Source organism: Salvelinus alpinus, chromosome 38 (genome assembly GCF_045679555.1).
Source record: "Salvelinus alpinus chromosome 38, SLU_Salpinus.1, whole genome shotgun sequence".
NCBI lineage: Eukaryota > Metazoa > Chordata > Actinopteri > Salmoniformes > Salmonidae > Salvelinus > Salvelinus alpinus.
This window is the reverse complement of record NC_092123.1, coordinates 7,567,472-7,591,763: the sequence shown is the minus strand read 5'-3', so window position 1 is coordinate 7,591,763 and position 24,292 is coordinate 7,567,472. Positions and strand designations below refer to the sequence as shown.

General features: G+C 43.0%; 1 protein-coding gene across 1 annotated transcript; it reads right to left on the bottom strand.

Moving 5' to 3' along the window:
• Nucleotides 1-1,539: 1,539 nt before the first annotated feature.
• On the bottom strand, nt 1,540-24,064 carry prkx (protein kinase X-linked). The gene is made up of 8 exons (XM_071387318.1): nt 23,286-24,064; nt 18,529-18,697; nt 15,526-15,789; nt 13,386-13,505; nt 8,362-8,457; nt 5,361-5,418; nt 3,747-3,824; nt 1,540-3,564 (listed from the first exon to the last, which is right to left on the bottom strand). Exons 1-8 carry the CDS (start codon nt 23,446-23,448, stop codon nt 3,439-3,441), a joined length of 1,074 nt encoding a protein of 357 aa, XP_071243419.1. The 5' UTR covers nt 23,449-24,064; the 3' UTR covers nt 1,540-3,438.
• Between the last annotated feature and the right edge of the window lie 228 nt (nt 24,065-24,292).

The window sequence follows — 24,292 nt, the reverse complement described above, 5'->3', positions numbered from 1 at the left end:
ATTGACAATCTGACATAACAACGTTTAAAGTGTCGTCAGAACGGACCTCCGCTTGTCATTAAGAGGTTGGTGGGGGATGCTCGGAGGAGAGACTAGTCTTTTACTTGGTGGTCAGGCGTCCAGGCGGGGCTCCTGTTTACGACCGCCCGGAGGTGAGAGGTTAACACTAAAGCGTGTTGTTAGGGCTCTAGCATTGTGTCAATGACAGAGCAGAGGTATCTCACAGCACTTTTGTCCTAAGGCTTGAATTTGAATTTTCGGAAGGTAATCGTTTTTGTAAAAGGGTTTAATTCAATTAACTTATTCTCAATCACTCGTAATGAGGAATGATTTAGAGTTAAATTTCTATGGTAAGACTGTGATATGGTTGAGTCATTGTGGTCGACTGGATCCCCTCTCCCCAGTCAAACATGAGTCACCGTTAGCATCTGCTGAACAACACAGAAACATAAATGGTAAACACAGATGTACAAACGTCCATTACAGTAAATAACAGGACATGAGCTGCACTGTGCAGCAGGTGGAATATGTGATATTCCCAGAGGAACACACACACACACACACCCCCTTTCCTGGGATATCAGGGAAAGTGTCAGTGTCTCAAATGGCACCCTATTCTCTATATAGTGCACTACTCTTGACCCAAGCCCTATGGGCCCTGGTCAAAAGTAGTGCACTATATAGGGAATAGGGTGCCATTTGAAAAACAGCCAGTGGAGTCTCTCTGATCATAAGGGATTCATTAGTCAGTTATTACAGAGGCTGCTCCACTCTGCTGTGCATCTCTGGAGCAGTCTTGGATGTCATCACCCAGCATGCAACACAAGGAGGTCCAGACAACACATGAGTCACTTTCCACTGTAAACACTAATGACTTTCCTGAAATAGGGCACCTTTAAAATGGTACCTTGGTGCCTGTAGTTCGTACATAAGACCAAACTATACCTTTAGGATGAATTTGGATGTATGGGAGCCTTTAAGAGAGGGGATAATGAAGCTCCAGAATCGATGACTGCCGTGCGGTTTAAAGTGTTCATGCACACACACACAACTCAATTACAATGTTGGGTAGATACAGACTAGTCCGGTGAACTTGTGGACAAATTACCAACCGACAGAAACACTCTGAAAGTTAATTTGTCTGATGACTTGAAATAGTGGTAGCTAACATGTCTAAGGCCAGCTAAGAGCTATTGAATCATAGAGAAGATTAAAGGTTTTGATACTGTAATAGCATTTGGCCAACCAGACAACAGTCAGTCACATCACTTACATATTGTCTACATTACATACAAAACCAATGTGGAAATAGAAAATCACATCCTACACTGAATTACAAATCTAACCCTGGCTCCGACCACCCCAAGTACTCTGGTATATCTGAAACGATTACATAGATGTAAGCAATATGGAGACAATTCCACCTAGCCTATCAGAAAGCAAAGTATAGCAATTATCAAATTGTTAACACTATTAATACATTACAATATATTATAACCACACTTCTGAGAGGAAAGAGAATCAGTTGTTGAGACAGTGGATAGGAGGTGTTTTTAATCCTGGTTGTGTGGATCTTTTAAACAGTATCTGAAGAAGTTAAATACAGTACTTCAACATTAACAATATGAAAAGGCCATACAAAGTTTGTAAGGTAGGCTGTTAAATAATAATTAAAAAAATCTATACACTGACAAAAGGCATTGGTAAAATGGTATTGGGTATAAAACATATGCTTGTATTGACCTAGAAGTACAGTATTTTTTCATTCATTTGTTTTCTTTTCGCTAATACATAAACATCTAAAAAAAAAGGCAAAAGGCTGAGGCTTGTAAAGCAAATTCCATAAACACACTTCACAAAAGAAAAAAGTAAAAAAAGCAATACAAACGGACCGAATAAACTCACACTGAGTTTTGTTCCATGATTGGTTAAGAAAATTACATAAATCATGACAAACAAGCAATCAAATCAAATAATTTAAGTTGACTAAAGGGACACAAATGACTTAGTGCTACTAAGTATGTTTTTCGAGATACAGTTTGTGATCGTCTCATGATGTGTCGAGTCATGATGCGCTTTCTACTAGCCAGTGATATGATTGGTGGAGAGAAGACAAGAGTTTATTGGCTGCCTGAAGCAGATGGCCAAGCATCTTGCTGAGACTACTTCCTGCTTGGCTATACACATGAAACCAGCTGGAGATCTGTATTCTACAGTTCTTTAAAGTACGTGAAAGAGACCTAGAGACAAAGACAGACATACCAGTCAATACACAGGGTCATTTTCTGTTACTGTGTGAACAGCAAAATAGGACGAAGTTGACTGGAAGAAAAAGACGGGAGGAACCAGATTCCACATTTCGTAGCAAGCTACACTTCTTCCACGCAACAATTTTCCCACGTATATTATTATTATTAACAGTCAACGTTTTCAACAGCACAGCTCAAGTATAAACAGTGTGCGTTCTATAAATAAAAGTTGAAAAAGTACCACTAGCTTGTCAGGAGAAAAGACGACGACATGTCGCATCCAAGCTCCTGAAGTATAAGTAAGGCACCTTTTACAAGTGCTTTCTGGTCTGGCCTTGACGCACACATGCAAGGATGTCTGGCCGATAGATAGCCAAGTACTTACAGCTCAAAAATGACAAGTTTAACAGCCTATTTGACTAGCGGCCAGTCAATAAAATGATATTACAAAGCTTGCTTGGCATGATATTGTAGTACGTTCCTGTACAAGTTTTATACTTTCTCATTGACAAATATCCAGTACAATCTACTAAGTAAGGATGTAGTAACCACATATCTAAATTCCATTTAACGTACAGCTCAATACTGAGTCTACTGTACGCGTGATCATTTTTGGATCATAAGCTTTGCTCGGTTGGTTGAGTCCTACAAGTTCCAACAAAGAAAACTGGAACCTTTTTGGCCCAACAAAATAGAAAATTCCTGATTATTGCATTTTAAACATATTCATTTCAGTAACAATGCCCTTTGGTTCAAAGAGGACCATCAATTTATTTTTTGCATAACAGGAGAAGGCTCAGAGAAACAAAGAAACTGAGGACTGAGGTTTTTCAGTTTTTTCAAACGAAAGGAAATGAACGCTAGATAAATATTGTGGCGATATGATGGCGCTTTTAGTTATTTTTAGGTCAATTCTGTCCTGCTCTTCCACCCAATGTGGAACACTTCAATGTCTTCAAGCAAGATACAGTTCTGGGACTTGGACCCTTGGAAGTTCTCTTGCTGACCATACAATGGTGACATCTCAGATGATTTACCAGTCTTTCTGTTATTCCGCAAGATCCAGAAGTCTAGATTTTTTTCAACATCTAGAAGTTTGACTCACCTTCTCCAAGGTCTAAAAATTCTCGAGTCTCTCTCTACATGACCTAAATGTTTTCGAAGTATTTCTGTCGTTACTTCCGCCTTTCTAGAAGTTCTTGAAGATTTCTAAGTCCTTTGCAGGCACAGGTGCATCTTTCTTCCACTCGTCCTCGGGGTAGGCATCAAAGTTAGACGTGTCACCTTCGTGGGACACCTTGGGAACTATGGGTGGCTGCGGGAACAAAAACAATGTGATGCTGAATACATCACAGAGCTAAAAAAGCAGGTGTTTTTTTTTTTTTAAAGTACATCAACACTAAATGGTGAGATTAATGAAAACAGTATAAACTGAAAATAAAGTGTACGTTTACATGTGTTCCCATTGATGTGTGTAATATAGCCAACGTGACAGACCTTCAGTTTTCTCAGAGGTACACCATCCCAGTCTATAGACTTGAACCATCTGTGCTTTTTCACATCGTCTGCGCCGTTCTGCAAGAGAAGACATTGTGCATCAGAGCCGTCCGCGGACGCTCTATTCAACACAATCTGGAATCAAGATAAATAACGTTCTTCTCGTCTGGAATAAAGGGTTTGAAATAATGACAATTAGCGCAAAACGCTTCATTCTTTCGCAACTCTTTGCGGTGTCTGTGGTGATTCTCCCTGTATACTGGGAGTGTGTGGCTAGACTACTCCTTGAGTCAGCTAGCTAGTCAGCTAACTAGCACATTTTCCTCAGAAAACCCTTTGAGGCACAAGTTAATAACAGACCGTGTGGTGATTTATGTTTATTTAAATCACTGTGCTTACCAACAGTTGTTTCATTGAAAAGAGACATCATATACTCCCACATTGACTCTTATGCCTTTGAACAGTGTAATTCAAAACACTCAGAACTCATCCTTCGATTGAACGTCAGTGCCAGATACATACATGATTCCAATGAATGAATCATAAAATTGCGGTAGACTACAGGGACTAGAAGTCTGAAACAGATAAACACTTTTTTTTTTTCTTTCCATCTTTGGTGGCTGAGTAAAAGCCAGGCCTGCAGTGTTCCTGAGGCATACATACAAACTGTACACGATGGAGGCAAGCAAACAAGGAATAATCAATCCGCCATGAGAGTTAAGATGTGCATGGCGCCTACTTTGGACCGCTCAGTGTCTAGTAGAAATGGGCAGCATTGTGCAGTTTAAAAATAAAATCCCTCCTGTTATGACAGAAAGCCAATTCATCACAGTGGTGTAAAAAGAAAATTAATTTATTCAAGAGAAATTACAGATCACTCTACTGAGTGACACTGCGTCCCAAACGGAACCCTATTCCCTACATAGTGCACTACTTTCGACTAGAGCCCCCCTGGGCCCTGTTCAAAGGTAGTGCACTTTAAAAGGGAATATGGTGTTACCAAGAGACCCGTGTTCATTGTGGAAGGAGACTCCAGTTCTCGCTGTGCAAACACAGCTTCTCTGTTGCGTTCTATACATTTCCTGTGCAGATGGCTTGTGCATACTGGCTTCACTCCTACTACTACAGTGGACATCCTGGCTACCAAGAGGGAGCATCTTTTCAGCAAGATAGAATTGATATTTGCATAGAATGCCCAGTCTTGTTGAAATGGCAGGACTATGAACCAGTACACCATGTGATTAACTACTAAACTGACTTACTGACAGTGCAGGGGAAATATGTTTCTCTGTGATCCACCCTAAACCCCTGCTGCACCCTCCCACGCCTTTAAGGGTGCAAACTACCTCTACAACAACTTCCTCTACGTATCCAACTAATTGGAACCAAATGCAGACATTCAGTCACTCCCTAGGCCCTTTCCTGTCTCAGTGTTGAGACAGTGACGTCAAACTGCAGAAGACTCACTCCACAACCTGCCCGAGTCAACAAAATACTTTAAAATTGGTTTAATTAGTACTGTGTATCTGTTCTTGTGTAATGTTTTAGTATAGCTTGGGACAATAAAAAATAATTATTGGATTATTGAAATAATTATTGGATCTTGAAACTCACCTTCATATTGCCTAACCTCCTGGCTCGGTCAATGACGAGGAACTTCTTGATGAGATCTCTGGAAAACAATAGAAAGACAGTCAGGGAGACAGATTGTTAGTGTGAACTCATTGTGACTGTCTCCAGACAGCAGTGTGTGTGTTCAGACAGCAGATCGTCTGCAGTTTCAGTCAGAAGTCAAGAGGTCCGTCTCCGTCCAAAAGCTGACAAGATAGATGAGCTTGGCTATTGGAACAACAGATAAACTGACAGACTCATAAAGGTGCCATGGGGTAACAGAGAGGTACATCCTGTGTGTGTGTATATGTGTGTGTGTGTGAGGTTCATCCAGATAGAAACATCCTCTCTCGCTCTTTCCCTCTTTTAATTGAGTGAAAGTGGCAGGTTTTAAAGTTAACGTTTTCGCAACTATGAAGATGCTGACGTACGGATACTTTAGGGATGAATTTGGGATGATTCACAATGCCTTTAAAAATGACAGTGTAAGTTTTCCGATGATATGCGGCCGGCGGTGACAGAGTCAGCTTTCAATAAAGCTGCCGTATCTCACAACCAACGAGCTGCCAGCGCAGACGTAAATATACCAGCCGAATATTGACAGTCTGCATTTTAGTGTCTTAAACCCTCCCAAGTAACAACTTCACAATCCTACAATCCTACAGCCTTCGCTCTCATTCAGTGGCTCTCCTTTACAGTCCCTACGGCAAGGACTGAAATGGGGAAACACCCCCCCCCCCCCCAGAAGAAAAATAAATAATTATATATAATAACAATCCTACTCCTATAATAATCCTTGGTCCTGGAACGAACTACAAAAGACTTTATAACTGGAGGACAGTGTCTGAGTTTAAAGCTCTGGTCAAAGAAAAGGTCACTGACCATTGTAATTGTATGTACACACTGGTCTCCCTCACAAAAGACATTTCTAACATCAGTGTTTTTCCCCCCGTGGTTAAATAAAAATATGGTCATGTAGCCTGACTTATGACACGTCGAGGGGAAATACAACTTTCCTTAACTCCAATTGATTGCCCAATCTGAGACAGTTCTATCTTACGCAATATGTAAGCGATAAACAATGTCACTATACATTTCTATGGAAATATAGCACACAGCAGAGTTTTGTTCTGGATCAAAATGGGGCTTAGGTGGTGGGAATGGCAGTGGTGTGGCCAATGGTGAAGTCACCAACCAACATTTTTGTGGAAATCTACACATTTTGCCTTGTGGTGGAGATCATTATTTCTTAATTTTTTAAAGCACATTTTGCCATGTTTTTATGCTATCGGAGTGACTCAAACATTATAACAAAATCAATGCCATGACAAAGGCCCATGATCTTTTCTTCGTAGATTATATCTGGTTGTTTAGTTTAGTTGTTTAAGTTTTGTTTCTTTCTTTCCGTTTGGACTAAGGCGGCCTGAAAAAAAATAAACACAAATAAACACCAAGACTTTTCTATGCTGCTATGCTGCACAGTGACCTAAACAAATACAGTATATTCTGAATGCCATATTTATAAAAAAAAAAGATATATATATGTAGCTAGGCAAGGCAGTTAAGAACAAATTCTTATTTACAATAACGGCCTACCGGGGAGCAGTGGGTTAACCGCCTTGTTCAGAGGCAGAACGACAGATTTTTACCTTGTCAGCAACCTTTCGGTTACTGGCCCAACACTCTAACCACTAGTCTACCTGCCACCCCATATTTGAATGGCATATAACACTTTACAACAAGTTGGTCTTACACCTGTTCAGTAATACTGTAACACGTCTTATCTTCTCTGCGATAGAAAAGAGTTACTGCAATAGACAGACAAACACAGACAGAGCCAGAGACAGACAACTCGGGTTCAGGTTCTAGCCATCAGTTCTGATGGATGGGAATGGGTCAAAGTGATATAGCTCGAGGGAATATTTAAAAAAAAAGAAAACCCTTCTGTCTGTTTGGTGGCTAAAAGATAGACGGCTTGAGTGTTTGGGGCTCTATTGTTAGTGTGTTTTGTAGCAGCGGGACTGTGTGTGTGCGCGTGCGTTAGGTAACACTGTATGTGTGTGGCCTCTCCCAGGTATCCGGCTGGGCCAGTGTGTCAGGGCTGATTGAGTGCAGCCCAGGTCCTCCTCTCCTTCTAAAGCCGGTAATCTCCTAACATTACTCCAGCCTCCAGCTGTTCTGAGGAGCAGTGTGATGGTTGTGATGGGTTTAAAGGACGAGTTCCAACTCAGCAGAGTGTGTCATTAGTGAGGGCCCGCATCCGACATTCAGCGTAGCTAGCTCTTCATCTTCTGCACGGGAGGCTGATTGACCCTGCCGTTTGGGAGGATGGTTGCGCTGTGTGACCCAGTCGTTAGCGCGCGCGCACGCACACACACACACACACACACACACACACACACACACACACACACACACACACACACACACACACACACACACACGTTGTCTGTGTGCGCAGGCAGGCACACACGTTCATCCACACATGCGGTGGTCACACACACGCACGCACTGGAGAGATAGGTTAAATATTGGATTTGGTACATTCCCAGATGCACATACACAACTAAAAGGTATTCACAACGCAGCCCTGCCAAATTCCAATTGTCAGGTCCTAATCATGAGTATTGGTAATGCATTTCCAAAACACACTATGTTTGTTATGGGTAGAAAGTGTGGTGGTGGACGCGGTTGTGTTTCCAATAACAGTCTGGAGGACTTCTCTCAGGAACATTTGGTTTCCTGCACGCCAAGACCTAAATCTAAAAATCGGATTTGAAATGTAATGTGAAAAGCAACATCCATACATTCTCCTCACAAGTCGAAATTTTATAAGATGGCTTATCGTATATTATGTATCATAATGGAATACGTTTGTGCCGAGGTAGTGGTAGACTTTGGGGACTTTCCCATTATTTCACCCACAATCCCCTGTGCCTGGGTGTGTGTGTGTGTGTGTGTGTGTGTGTGTGTGTGTGTGTGCCTGGGTGTGTGTACGACCTACTTTACATAGAAATCCAGATGCCGCGGGAATTCCAGCTTCCCGGCGAGGATCTTCTGATAAATACCAAAGGGATTGTCATCAAAAAACGGTGGGTACCTGGAGGGAAAAATAAAAGAACATGTCAGAAAAACAGTCATCTCTCCTCAACCGGTGATTACTTGTAAACTCCTTCAAAATGCTTGTTCCTATTGGCAAACACTAATAAAATGAAATAAAATGAAATCACCGTGTAAAAATAGAATCATAAACCAGGTTTCCATCCAACCTATTTATGCGAGTCAAGCACGGCGGATTAAAATGTCACGACAGGCTTGATGGAAACAGCAAGTTGGTCGGTAAACTTTCCAAATGTCCGCCAAGAAAAATACACTACACAGGATGGGGATCTTTTTGTCTCTGTAAAATTGATTATGCGAGAAATGGCAGTGGAAATGCCTTTCACGCGCAAATATTGACAACCATTATATTGAAGTAAACTTAGTGTCACACAATTATATTTTGTGTGGTCCTGCGTAGCCCAGCTGGAAGGGCATGGCGCTTGTAATGCCAGGGTTGTGGGTTTGATTCCCACGGAGGTCCAGTATGAAAACGTAAGTCATCTGCTAAATGATGTAAAATGTCCTCCCACTACGACATGGGAAAGCATGCAGTTTATTAGGTTACAGATGAAATAAGTTGTGATGAACATCACAGGGTGGTGAAAGTGCACGCTGATGAGCTTGATGGTGACATGATGATCAATGCATGGCTGCTGTTTGACAAATCATCTGGCTTTTCAGTCCGTAATAATCTCATACATGTAGGTAGCCTACCCACACTGTATCTGAGAGCTGTTGACTAGGGGGCAGGTGCCAACATTTGCTATATATATATATATTTTTTTTTTGTGACATAACCATCAATAGAGTTGAAAATGCAACAGAAACCCATTTACTAGTATTTATTTTTTGGTACCTGGGAATTTAACCGCAAAAGTTTTTTTGATAAAAGCGCAACAAATAATTTTTGATGGAAACATATCTGTGGTGGGAAAACACATATTGTTATGCAGATTTTTGATGGATGGAAACACACGTATGTGTGTGAACACACTCGCCTACGCGTCTCTGTGTAGTACAGAGCTGTAGCTTCTCAGACCAATCAGCTGCATTCTGGTGACTCTGATGGTTTAAATGGTGAACGCTTCCCAGCACTGCTCCAGCCTGGACAACCCATTAACCGTGCAGACTGCTTTACATAATGGGCCAGGCCAGCCTAGCTAAATGCATTACACATGCAGCAGACAGCCGGATAATCACACCAGTTTGTCACAGGGGCTGCCGAGCTGAGCCAGTCAAAATGGAGACAGAAACCTCTGACTGTGGAATTGGGGCCTGGAGGCTGTTAGATGTGTAACACAGACCAATATTCTTTTTATGTAAAAGGTCAGAGAATTGTGCAATAGGTTCATTCAAGTCAGACGAAAGCCAGATAAGACAACTATCAAAAGGAGAACTGCATCAGTGGAAGACGGCACGCATCAGTCAAAACCTGTCAATAAACTGAAACGACTAAGACGGACAGGATAAGGAAGGGAGAAATAATGCCCGGTAATGATTTTTGGTCATGGCCTGAGATCAGAATAAAGTCCTTGAGAAAAGCTGGTTTCCAAGGGGAATGTAATGTCTTTAGCAGGGACAGGTCTCTACAGTGAATGTCAGAGCAGCAGGGAGGGGGGAAAAAAGAGGAAGAGTCAGGGCGTTAGAATACGAGGGGAGCCAAAGGATGAATCAACAGAGAGCCGCTTTCCTGATGGGTCCTCCTCTTACTGGATAGTAAAGAGGGAGGCCAAGTGCAGTCTACCACCCCGCTCCCCCAGGTACCCCCACCCTCCTGCCGGTAGATTAGTCTAGGTCCCCGGTGAAGAACAGTGAGAGACTAGAGACTCGGCTCCTCTTATGTAACAGTAACCTACGGTTTACGTAACACCTGAGGTGTCGCCAAGATTCCACAGGGAGGAGGATGGGGAGAGGAACGGATGGAGGAAATGGTGAAAACAGGATCAATCAAAACAGGGAACTACTAACATGTTTAGCAGTAGGAGTTAGGATCGTCTGTATGCGGGAGTAGGCCTAGGTGTTTAGGAGTAGATTTAAACTAGCACAGCCACAGTAAGAATCGACAAGAATACTCATCTTCCACACATTGCAGAGAAACAGAAATTAAAACTGTTTCTGGTTAGCTTGGAACTGGAATAGGCTACATTGACCAGAGAAGATGTGATGTGAGTGGGAGGGAGGACCCCACACACACACACACACACACACACACATAAAGACAGGGCGATTTTCATTAAGGCGAGCAGGCTCCCCCACCAGGCAGGATTAGATACAGGATGATACAAGCCTACTGGACTGTCTGTGTATGTCGGTGTGTGTTAGTGTTTGTGTGTGTCAGTGTGTGTGTGTGCAAGATACAGGCGGACTGGGCTGGACTGAGTGTGTGTGGAGCTCAGTGCACAGGTGACCTCGTCATGATTATTCCCAGAAGTCAGGTCCCTGGGGCGGATGGATGTCGGAGTGTGTAAACCCACCACACCACGTAACTTTCAGTAGCCCCCCTCTACATTCTTTCACTACGGAAGCTACAGGACCTTTGACAAAACAGTTACGCGGCAGGCAACCTTTAGGGCGTGTTGTTCTGAAGGGATCTTGTGTCTCCTGGAGCGCTGAGTGTGTGCGCACACTTTAAAGACCCGTGTGACGGATGCTAAGGAGAAGGTCACATTTTTCCTCACTAGAAGCCCAAGGCCACTGAATTCTCCACTGGCACCTGAATATACTAGCGTGATGTGAGGAGGCACGTACAGAAAGACTTGAGTCGCTGACAACTTCACAACCACTCATGTTTCTATATTCATACAGATTTTAAAAATATGGTAAACACTAAAAATAATTAATCAAATAAAAAAATGAAAATAAATCGAATTCATGTCACAGATGCTATTTTCCCAACTGTACAGCCATGTAGTGACGAAAAGCAGCGTGATTGTTTTAAACGTCTAGCTGCTAAATACTAGGCCTATCAATGTTCATTTTATTCAAAAGGCTTAGATATGAAGTCAAATCTCTGATTTTACAACATTTTTACCCATTCTGGGGATAAGGGCTATGCTACATTTCCATAGCAAAACAAACAATACACACCCAAACCCATCCTGTGTACTGTCCTGACGTTATAATAACTAGTGCCCTCTAGGGGCGGCTAATTCACATGATAGGCAGTGGATCCCAACCTTCCTTCGGTTACTGTACCACCAACTGAATTTTGCTCTGCCTGGAGTACCCCTGATTTACCCCCTCATGAGTATTTTACCAGTAGGCCTATGGTCTCATGAATCTTTTCAAGTACCTCTGATTGGGAACCTCTATGATAGTCTACTGAACATAACATTATCAGAGCCACTCTCTCTTACTTCGATTGATTGTATGAGCCAACGCATTGTCTATGTAATATTATAAACTGGGTGGTTCAAGCCCTGAATGCTGATTGGCTGACAGCCGTGGTATATCAGACTGTATACCACGGGTATGACAAAACATGTATTTTTACTACTCTAATTACGTTGGTAACCAGTTTATGATAGCAATAAGGCACCTCAGGGGTTCGTGATATATGGCCAATATACCACGGCTAAGGGCTGTATCCAGGCACTCCGCGTTGTGTCTTGCCAAGAACAGCCCTTAGCCGTGGTATATTGGCCATATACCACACCCCCTCGTGCTTTATTGCTTAATAATATGGCACTTGGCAGACACTTTTATCGACTCACAGTTCAGTGAGTGCATACATAGGCTACCTATATATTTAGCCTAGTATATGTAGCCTATGTGACGCCTGCAGAAATGCATGTGGATTATAAGCAAAAAGCAAGCACTTAACTCATGTGTAGGCTGGGCTATATAGAACAAATCATTTAACTTGGTTCCCTCGTCTCAAAGAGGAGCGGAAGAGCAGCCGGCCACGTGAGTGATGCTATATGTTGCTAGCAGACATCCACTCAGTCAGTGAGTCATTCATTCATTCAAGGCCAGTGTACTCTACAGAAGCACTGCTGAAATAGAATTTCTATAGACTATCAGGCCGCAGATGTACCATAGCTAAACATCCCGGCGTCACGTTCAAAAGTAGTGAATCCTGTTCAGAATCCTCTTCAAAAGTAGTGCACTACATAGGGAATAGGGTGCCATTTGAAACACAGGCCCGGCGTCGTTAAGCTATGGTACAACTACGGCCTGTCTATAGAAATCCTATTTCAGCAGTGCTTCTGTAGGCCTTGAATGAATGAGTGACTGAGTGGGGTTCTCAGACGAGAGAGCATAGCTTAAAGCCACCAGAGTTTGTTATTATGAAACCTTGGTCTCCACAGATCACACACCGGTGGGAATGTGTCAGAATAAGTTACCTTTGACCTTTCTTCAATCTGTAACCTTCCTTTCATCCTTAAGACCGTCCACCTCTGTCATCACAGAAACACAAGGCAGACTGGTCTTGGAATTAAGCCCACTACAGAGTGACGTAACATCATAAGGTCAACTCTCTGAATAAAAGCACACTTGTCTCTCCATTGACTCGCCACAGACATTCTGCTGGATACTACCCAGTGTTCATAGACAGAGCCCACTGTCCATAGAGGATAGCCACTCTTCATACATACTACTACACTAGCAAGGGATCAATTCTATTTCAATTCAGGAAGTAAACTGGAATTCCGATTCCAATATTTTTTTATAAAGAAATCAATGAGGAGAATTGGAATGTTAGTTTACTTTCTGAATATAAATGAAATTGCCCCCAACCCCTGCTACTACCACACAGTCATCTTGTCCTCTGGTGGACTGGGGCCCCCTGGTGTTCAACCCTGCCCTGTCAGGAGACATTACAGTATTCAGTTAAAACCCTGCCCAGTCAGGACTCATGACACTAGTGTTCAGCTCAACACCAGTCCTTCCCATTCAGTCAGAGGACAGGACACTACTACTCACCCAGCCAGCATCTCAAAGACGAGGATCCCCAGGGCCCACCAGTCCACCGCCCGGCCATGACCTTTGCTCTGGATGACCTCTGGGGCCAGGTACTCTGGGGTTCCACACAGAGTCCACGTCCTGAACGGAGCGATGGAGAGAGACCGAAGGAGAAAGAGACATTACAAAGAGAAACAATATTAGCTTTGAACCATTTACAATCGAGATGTTACGTTACTACAACACAGGAACACTCGCGCACGTACAATGTTCATTTTGGATGTGTAGCCAATAACAGCTGACTGATGATCAATCCAAGCCTAGGTTTCCCCAAGGGTCACCCTGTATGCAGCACACACTGCACATTCCAATGAGTTTACCCTAGAAGAGGAGACTTCTGTTACATACAGGGAAAGACAACCCCAGTCTTGTAAAGTAATGTGTCCTGTATGTAGGTTGCTCTCACAATAGTATCAGCTGTCAGTCAACTGGTCCTTCAGTCAGTAGTAGTGTAGCCTATGCAGGCTGATCTCACAGTAGTATGTACATTGACGTGGTATAACTAATACAGCGTGTGTAGCCTGATCTCACAGGACTATCGGGTGGTATATGGATCCAACAGTGACGGAGCTTTAGTTTGCTGGAAGTATTGGTTCTGGTTGTGTTATTGGTAGATCAATGTCTTTGGTTCAATAGTACAGCTGATTAACACTGCTTGGAGGACATATAAAACCCTGGATCACTATTCTCAGGCCAGCAGGGAGGGTATCTGAAGTGGGGAGCAGAATATCACACAACAAACTATCATTTTCATCTGATTTGTTTTATGTTCTGAAGAAAAAAGAAAAAAAAACGGCCCTTTGGAAAATAACTCTTGGTCAGTTGCCGTGGTGATGGTTAATTTGTATGCAAATGGTTACTCTGTTTAAGGAGCAGGCTCGAGGTCCCTGATTTAATTCGTACATTTCCACCATTAGTATAGATTTTGATGTGAACGACACTGGTCGCAGTGCAGAAAATGCAGCTTGATTTGTACATTTTTTTGTGGCATGCAACCTTTATCTGATCTACCTCAGACTCAGAGTACTCTCTGGACAGAGTGCTGCTCTACGACTGGCAAAGCTAGTCTAATAAACCGGTAACCTCCGAGCACATCCTAGAACCTAAAGCGGGTCCATTCTGCCATTAGGTGGCACTGTGGAAGCATCAACAGTGGGGTATCGTTTCACCTTCCAAACTGATCACGCGCACACGCAAGCACGCGCACACAGACGAGGAACACCACCAGTGGCAAGGCAGCCAACTTCGCTCATTCATTTGTTCTTCACACCCTCGCCGCATTCGAGGCAATTCCTTTTGCCTTCCATTTCTTTAAGTGGGTCACAAGTTGCACATCAGAGACACATCTACTCCAAATCTGTTTTACTCTCCCGGCCATAGAAAATGTAATCTTAGTCCATTTTGTTTACATGTCAGTGGGTCAGGTTTGTGTTCAGCGAGGCTCCCTGCAAAACACTACACTACTGCAGTGCAGATACAAAAACAGTTTTAACTGGAGTGCTGCAGCTTTCCAATCCGACGGAGGTTACTGAAGAGGACTAGCTGCTTGTAACGCTAATATAAAAACAAAATAACGGCAATTTCCATCTCATCTTCGCATTTTTTCTCATGTTTTTGGATTCCATCTTAGATAGAGCGAGGTTTCCCCTCCATACACTCTGTGAATATTATATGGATGTGTAAAATGACAACTTCAGGAAGGATATCTATATCCCTACTGTCCCAATCAGGCAAATGTGTCTGTATGGCTACAAGTCCTAAACGTGTTATAGTCTTACAATGAGACAGAAAAACAAACAGCATTCACTCCCGCAATTAACATGGCAGTCTAATAATATCCTGGTAATGACTTGTTAGGGGGCATAATGTCTAACAATTAAGGATGTCCTGGCTGTGCAGTACACCTGCTCCCAGATGGGATGATACCTATAGGGACGAACAGCTCATACTGGGACGCTGCTCTGCGGCTGACCTTGTGCTGCCTCCAGTCTCTAGGGTGTGTGTGGTCTCAGGGAAGTAGGAAATATAATAACACAGTCCAAAGACACATTTCCGTTTCTCGATGGACAATAAAGTTGTACTCTACGGCATTACATCATACCTGTCCGAGAGCTTCTTAGCGAAGCCGAAGTCCGTGAGGCGGATGTGTCCCTCGCTGTCCAGCAGTATATTCTCCGGCTTCAGGTCTCGGTAGACGATCTCTTTGGAGTGGAGGTACTCGATGGCACACACGATCTCCGTGGAGTAGAAGAGGCCCGTGGTGTTGCTGAAGCGGCCGCGGCTACGGAGGTAACTGAACAGCTCGCCGCCTGGGACGTAGTCCATCAGCATGTATAGTAAACGATCGTCATGGTGGGTCCAGAACCTGGAAGGTATAAACAGGAAATAAACACACCGGTACATTTGAACAAGGTGACTCTAGTCAAACACAAATATTGGTCAGGTAACAGTGGTTGGATGTAGAGAGTTAGACCACACGGTAGTCTGGTCAGTGTTTGCACAGCTTACAGTATGTGGCATGGGCCTTGTCAAAACGGTTGTAGAGGACAAGTGGAAAGTGGCCTTGTGTGGCTTAGTGGGTAGGAGCGCGGTGCTGACAACACCAAGGTCATGGGATTCACCACCCCTAGTCACATACATATTCTAGAAACGTATACACTCACTGTAGGGGAGGTCACCTTGGATAAAGACTTCTGCTTAATGTCATATATTATTTATACAGTGGGGAGAAGAAGTATTTGATACACTGCCGATTTTGCAGGTTTTCCTACTTACAAAGCATGTAGAGGTCTGTAATTTTTTATCATAGGTACACTTCAACTGTGAGAGACGGAATCTAAAACAAAAATCCATAAAATCACATTGTATGATTTTTAAGTAATTAATTTGCATTTTATTGCATGACATAAGTATTTGATCACCTACCAACCAGTAAGAATTCCGGCTCTCACAGACCTGTTAGTTTTTCTTTAAGAAGCCCTCCTGTTCTCCACTCATTACCTGTATTAACTGCACCTGTTTGAACTCTTTACCTATATAAAAGACACCTGTCCACACACTCAATCAAACAGACTCCAACCTCTCCAGAATGGCCAAACCAGAGAGCTGTGTAAGGACATCAGGGATAAAATTGTAGACCTGCACAAGGCTGGGATGGGCTACAGGACAATAGACAAGCAGCTTGGTGAGAAGGCAACAACTGTTGGCGCAATTATTAGAAAATGGAAGAAGTTCAAGATGACGGTCAATCACCCTCGGTCTGGGGCTCCATGCAAGATCTCACCTCGTGGGGCATCAATGATCATGAGGAAGGTGAGGGATAAGCCCAGAACTACACGGCAGGACCTGGTCAATGACTTGAAGAGAGCTGGGACCACAGTCTCAAAGAAAACCATTAGTAACACACTACGCCGTCTTGGATTAAAATCCTGCAGCGCACGCAAGGTCCCCCTGCTCAAGCCAACGCATGTCCAGGCCCGTCTGAACTTTGCCAATGACCATCTGGATGATCCAGAGGAGGAATGGGAGAAGGTCATGTGGTCTGATGAGACAAAAATAGAGCTTTTTGGTCTAAACTCCACTCGCCGTGATTGGAGGAGGAAGAAGAAGGATGAGTACAACCCCAAGAACACCATCCCAACCGTGAAGCATGGAGGTGGAAACATCATTCTTTGGGGATGCTTTTCTGCAAAGGGGACAGGACGACTGCACCGTATTGAGGGGAGGATGGATGGGGCCATGTATCGCGAGATCTTGGCCAACAACCTCCTTCCCTCAGTAAGAGCATTGACGATGGGTCGTGGCTGGGTCTTCCAGCATGACAACGACCCAAAACACACAGCCAGGGCAACTAAGGAGTGGCTCCGTAAGAAGCATCTCAAGGTCTTGGAGTGGCCTAGCCAGTCTCCAGACCTGAACCCAATAGAAAATCTTTGGAGCTGAAAGTCCGTATTGCCCAGCGACAGCCCCGAAACCTGAAGGATCTGGAGAAGGTCTGTATGGAGGAGTGGGCCAAAATCCCTGTTGCAGTGTTTGCAAACCTGGTCAAGAACTACAGGAAACGTATGATCTCTGTAATTGCAAACAAAGGTTTCTGTACTAAATATTAAGTTCTGCTTTTCTGATGTATCAAATACTTATGTCAGTCAAAAAAATGCAAATGAATTACTTAAAAATCATACAATGTGATTTTCTGGATTTTTGTTTTAGATTCCGTCTCTCACAGTTGAAGTGTACCTATGATAAAAAATTACAGACCTCTACATGCTTTGTAAGTAGGAAAACCTGCAAAATCGGCAGTGTATCAAATACTTCTTCTCCCCACTGTATATTAAATCCACTTCCAACAGATCTGTGGCTGACGATGGCGGTGGTGTTGAGGTGATCAGACAATAACAGTCTGATGAGGAAGGGGAGGTTGACTTCGGTCAGGACTTCCTTCTCTTTATGTTATGACAGCCATGTTAGGCTATGTTTGGTTACGTTATGTGTCGTTGAGGTGATCAGACACTCACAGTCTGATGAGGAAGGGGAGGTTGACTTCGGTCAGGACTTCCTTCTCTTTATGTTATGACAGCCATGTTAGGCTATGTTTGGTTACGTTATGTGTCGTTGAGGTGATCAGACACTCACAGTCTGATGAGGAAGGGGAGGTTGACTTCGGTCAGGACTTCCTTCTCTTTATGTTATGACAGCCATGTTAGGCTATGTTTGGTTACGTTATGTGTCGTTGAGGTGATCAGACACTCACAGTCTGATGAGGAAGGGGTGGTTGACTTCAGTCAGGACTTCCTTCTCTTTATGTTATGACAGCCATGTTAGGCTATGTTTGGTTACGTTATGTGTCGTTGAGGTGATCAGACACTCACAGTCTGATGAGGAAGGGGAGGTTGACTTCGGTCAGGACTTCCTTCTCTTTATGTTATGACAGCCATGTTAGGCTATGTTTGGTTACGTTATGTGTCGTTGAGGTGATCAGACACTCACAGTCTGATGAGGAAGGGGAGGTTGACTTCAGTCAGGACTTCCTTCTCTTTATGTTATGACAGCCATGTTAGGCTATGTTTGGTTACGTTATGTGTCGTTGAGGTGATCAGACACTCACAGTCTGATGAGGAAGGGGTGGTTGACTTCAGTCAGGACTTCCTTCTCGTTGTGGACGTGCTGCTCCTGCTTCAGCCGGATCACGTCGGGGATCTTCATAGCCTTCAGAGCGTAGAACGCCCTGCTCTTCTTGTCTTTCACCAGGAACACCCTGCCAAAGGTCCCTGTGCCTGAAGCAAGGAGAGAGAGGAACAGTCATTAGACAAGGCGTTAAATTCTCTCTCACCCCCCCCCCCTCCCCAAAGGGCATAGAGCAACATTTAATTCAGATTATTTCTGCAACAAATCAACCACCATTATTTTTTACTTCACACTTATTTTTCTTAATACTGCATTGTTGGTTAAGGGCTTGTAAGTAAGCATTCACTCTAAGGTCTACACCTCTTGTATTCGGCATATGTAACAAATAACATTTGATAATCAGGAATAGATCTCTGGATCAAGTAATTTCATGAAATCAGAATGACATATTTTTTTGGGACATTCAATTATGCCCGACATGTCTTCCACCCTTCCATCAATTAAAGAGGTTGAACCTGGAAGAACCGTCCAAGATTCCTTGAGTTGTCGTCTCACTCTTTCACAAGACTGAGCTCATTATTCCGGTCAACAATTCAGATTGTTTCTCTATTCCCAACCCCAGGTCAAGAGGAGTACAAAATAACACCCCATGTCTAGTCATATTTCACTGTGAGTAAGGAGAGAGGGTGTAGACAAACAGAGAAAACAGAGAGATGGACTCACAATCCCCGATAAAGTCATGGAATGTTGGCTTCTAGCACGTTTGGGCTTACCTCATACAAGGATTCTTTGTCCTTCCCTGTTCTCAGTCTCCATAGTAATCTAATAGGAGCAAGCAAACAAAGCCCAAACCCTTTCTTTGTCTTCTTCATCATATCATAAGACAGAGGTTAGATAACTGTCAGGTTTGACTCTGAGCGCAACTGTACTACTATACCTGAATACATTGCTGGTGTAATATTGCGCCTCAAGGCAGATATGTTCTTGTAAAGTAAGCACAATCAGATGGATATTCTACGGATGTTTGTCCTCTCCTAGTGGGCCTAGTACTACTTATCTCGAGATTCCCAACAAGCAGGCTTTAGGCATACACTACTAAAGCACGAAAAACAGCAAGAGAAAATCTTTTGGCAAACATAGTGAGCACCTTGCTCAATAGAAGTGAGCTAATAATGACATGTGTGTAGTCTTTAGGCAACAGCTCAATTAATATTTTGTTTGTATTCAGAAGGAATCTGCTGCAGAAGCCAACCGTCTAGGGAGGTTAGGACTAGTACCTGTCGGCACAGTAAAGACATATGGTAATGTCCTTTTCCAATCACCGTTCGTTGCTCCCTCAAGTAGCTTAATCTTCTTGTGGACGCAGCAAACTGACATTTTTCTTCTGCTGATTTTGTAGCTTCTGTTGCATTTTTAGATGTGTGCATGAACAGTTGAAGTCGGAAGTTTACATACACCTTAGCCAAATACATTTAAACACAGTTTTTTTTCACAATTCCTGACATTTAATCCTAGTAAAAATTACCTGTCTTACATCAGTTAGGATCACCACTTTATTTTAAGATTGTGAAATGTCAGAATAATAGTAGAGAGAATGATTTATTTCAGCTTTAATTTCTTTCATCACATTCCCAGTGGGTCAGAAGTTTACATACAGTCAATTAGCATTTGGTAGCATTGCCTTTAAAATTGTTTAACTTGGGTCAAACGTTTCAGGTAGCCTTCCCACAATAAGTTGGGTGAATTTTGGCCCATTCCTCCTGACAGAGCTGGTGTAACTGAGTCAGGTTTGTAGGCCTCCTTGCTCGCACACGGTTTTTCAGTTCTGCCCACAAATGTTCTATGGAATTGAGGTCAGGGCTTTGTGATGGCCACTCCAATACCTTGACTTTGTTGTCCTTAAGCCATTTCCCCACAACTTTGGAAGTATGCTTGGGGTTATTGTCCACTTGGAAGACCCATTTGCAACCAAGCTTTAACTTCCTGTCTGATGTCTTGAGATGTTGCTTCAATATATCGACATAATTTTCCTTATTCATGATGCCATCTATTTTGTGAAGTGTACCAGTCCCTCCTGCAACAAAGCACCCCCACAACATGATGCTGCCACCCCTGTGCTTCACGGTTGGGATGGTGTTCTTCAGCTTGCAAGCCTCCCCCTTTTTACTCCAAATATAATGATGGTCATTATGGCCAAACAGTTCTATTTTTGTTTCATCAGACATTTCTCCAAATAGTACAATCTTTGTCCCCATGTGCAGTTGCAAACCGTAGTCTGGCTTTTTTATGGCGGTTTTGGAGCAGTGGCTTCTTCCTTGCTGAGCGGCCTTTCAGGTTATGTCGATATAGGACTCATTTTACTGTGGATATTGATACTTTTGTACCCGTTTCCTCCAGCATCTTCACAAGGTCCTTTGCTGTTGTGAGACAGAACCCTTCCTGAGCGGTATGATGGCTGTGTGGTCCCATGGTGTTTATACTTGCATACTATTGTTTGTACAGATGAACGTGGTACCTTCAGGCGTTTGGAAACTGCTCCCAAGGATGAACCAGACTTGTGGAGGTCTACAATTTTTTTTCTGAGGTCTTGGCTGATTTCTTTTGATTTTCCCATGATGTCAAGCAAAGAGGCACTGAGTTTGAAGGTAGGCCTTGAAATACATCTACAGGTAGACCTCCAATATACTCAAATTATGTCAATTAGACTATCAGAAGCTTCTAAAGCCATGACAATTTTCTGAAATTTACCAAGCTGTTTAAAGGCACTTAAGTGTATGTAAACTTCTGACTTCAACTGTATATACTATTTTCTCCAGATTGAGTGATTACCACCAGAAATGTCCCATGATTTAATTTGGCAATGTGACATAGGTTTTCCCCTGCAAGTGGGTCAAGCCTAGTTTGTCCTTTTCTCGCCAATACAGCAATGCCTGAAGCAACGGGATATGCACCAAATACTGCGCTGAATACTTCTATGGTGTACTGAATACTGAATCGTGTTTCCCCAAAAAATAAAAACAGCTAGGCTATATGGTAATAAATGGCACAAAATGGATGTTTCTCTCAACACCAATGTGAGGTATTTTGCATGGAAACAAACCAGAGGTCTAGCTAACTTGGAAAAGTGAAGGGGAAATGACTGACCTATTTCTGCTCCACAACTGAACTGAATCAATTAGAGTGAGAAACAGTGACACCTGTTTTCACTGCGACACTCAAGGTGTGCTATTTTGTCAGATTCTTGGTTCGCTGGATGCTAGCCTACATGCATTTGAATAGAATACAGAATGCTTCTTGTTCTAATTTTGTGGGAGCAGAAATAGATAGGCCTGTGTTTTGAGTTGATTTGACTGGCACTACATATTTGATGGAACAAGGCCAGACATGGACTGATAAGAGCCTAGCTTGTTGATGCTACTCAATGCACTTGGCCAGTGGCCACGTATCTTGATGTAGGCTTAGGCCCCACCATTTTTGCCTCATCACCAAAAAATGTTTCCTATGCATGAAAGATGGGCAAAATGCCTGTAAGCTTCGAATGTCACGTGAGAGCACGGCACCTCATTATCTCAATGACCATTAGACAAAAGCCGTCCTCAAGACATGTAACTGATTTGTCATTAGAAGTAAATCCCTCTCATCATCATCTACCAAAAGGTTTTGCAAATTGGATGATTTTATCTTCGGTCTATAAGCTTCATCTTTGCCCTGATTGCGTGGGCTTAGAATGATGGGAATTCTCTATTAGCTAAGTGTCCTCCTTGTCATGAATCAAATATGAGAGTGCTGTAAAATATGAAGTGGTTTTTCGTGATCAGTAGCCTGTGTTCAGTCTTGAAGTAGTGCATGTTGTTTAACATTCTTGGCTTCTGGCATTAGACTCACCAGAGGACTCCACCCATGTGAAAAAAAAAAACACTGTTCAACAGCTGAGCTTGCTGACACATTACCCACGCAGTGAAAGGACTTTACATGCCCATACAAGAGTGAGCAGAGCCAAACACAAACTTTGACATTCCTTTGACATTCACAGGGCACTGCTCACAATAACAGGAACATCTGACACCTCACCTTACTAATATAGCCATTTCCTTTTTTTTTCTTTTTTTTAACAAATAATATATACTCATCCTCTCTGAACTAGTCGAAAGGGTTTCAATGTTGCAAAAGTCTGATAATGCGGGAAGTAAACGTTTCCTCCATTAAGCTTTCACTTCTCAAGATGGTTATTTCATGTATGCAATGCGGCCATTTCTCCTGCTTGATCCCTGAGATGTACACAGATATTTCCCCTACTGTCATGTCAAGAAAATGTTGACCATCCCAGTAACTGTGTGGGATGACGAATTCCTCAATGATTGGGAACAGAGTGGACTTTAAACCTATGGGTGGGCTTGACTGAAATGGAGAACGTCCTTGTCCCCATCCAGCTGACAGATTAAGTAGCAGACCGAACAGAGTCATGACAGCTATCTTCTGACTCAAGAGTTGAATGATGTTTCATGTTCAGCACATCACCATGTCATGATCTCATATCCCATGAAATGGCTGATCACATAGTCGCCTTGGCTTTCATTGCTTGTGCTGTTGTGCACGAGCCAAACATGTACCAGTAGTAGTAGCCTATGCCCTATATAGCCTAGTTGATAGGCAGGATAGTGTGAGAAGCCCTGTGATAGACAGACCAGTTTCACCAGTGTGTGTACTGCAACATACTGGCTTGCTGCCTAAACTTACCAACTGTGGCAATGGTGTCCAGGTCATCGAGTGAGTATGTCCTGTTGTTCAACGTTAACGATGCTGCTCCGGCCAATAACATGGGACTGCTCGCGCAGGTCTTGGCACTCTCATGAATGGAGTTGCTTTCATTAATTATCCCAACCTTTGCCTTTGATGCCATTTTCCGTATGCATCCAAATGTAGCTATGCTAGCAATCACTTTAGCCAGCTAGTTAGCTACCAAACCGGTTTCGCCGAGGATAGATAGCCAATGACGGCTTACAGTAGCCAATTCTCAAGATCAGTGTCCGCCTTATTCCCTAATACCAACTATGGTTTTAAATTAAATTTTGTTATTTCCCTTGGACAAGCGAGCATATTGTCTTGATAGCTAGAAAACAGGTGACGATCGTATCCTTGCGGAATCGCATGATGTATCTCGAGCGGTCACTGCTGTCAAATGCAGAAGCTAGCTAGCCATAGCAAACAGAGTAGCTAGCAATATATAGCTGACACAAAAGAAAACCATCCCACCGCTAGCGACTGAATGAATGGCCAACGCTACTATAGCTAGCTAATGTCAAACTACAAACGCATACTGCCCATTTACGCACGAGCCGCCGCTTGAGTAGCTAGGGGGTCTCGAGTTATCTCAGTAGTTTAACTTCCGTCATAGGAAGCTAGTTGGCTAGCAAGAAAGATATTTGAGACATTTAAATTATTTACTTCTCCGCTTCGTTCGCAAGTAGAACCTCACCCAGTTCAACAGCACACATACAGGGCAAAGGAGAGGTGGGGAATGCTTTGTGTTGACAAAAAACGACCAATGAGTAAAACACCCCATGTGCATATTGACCAATGGTATGATTAAAGGGGCGGAGACCCGTTTGACAGACAGCTCGAAAACAGCCGTAACTGTTCTTTCCACATGTACAGTTTGAAGACATGCCAATCAAATGAAACACGGTCTGCTTTCCACTGTGAGATTAAATTGATACAGACAGCAAAGAGTACCAGTACACAGC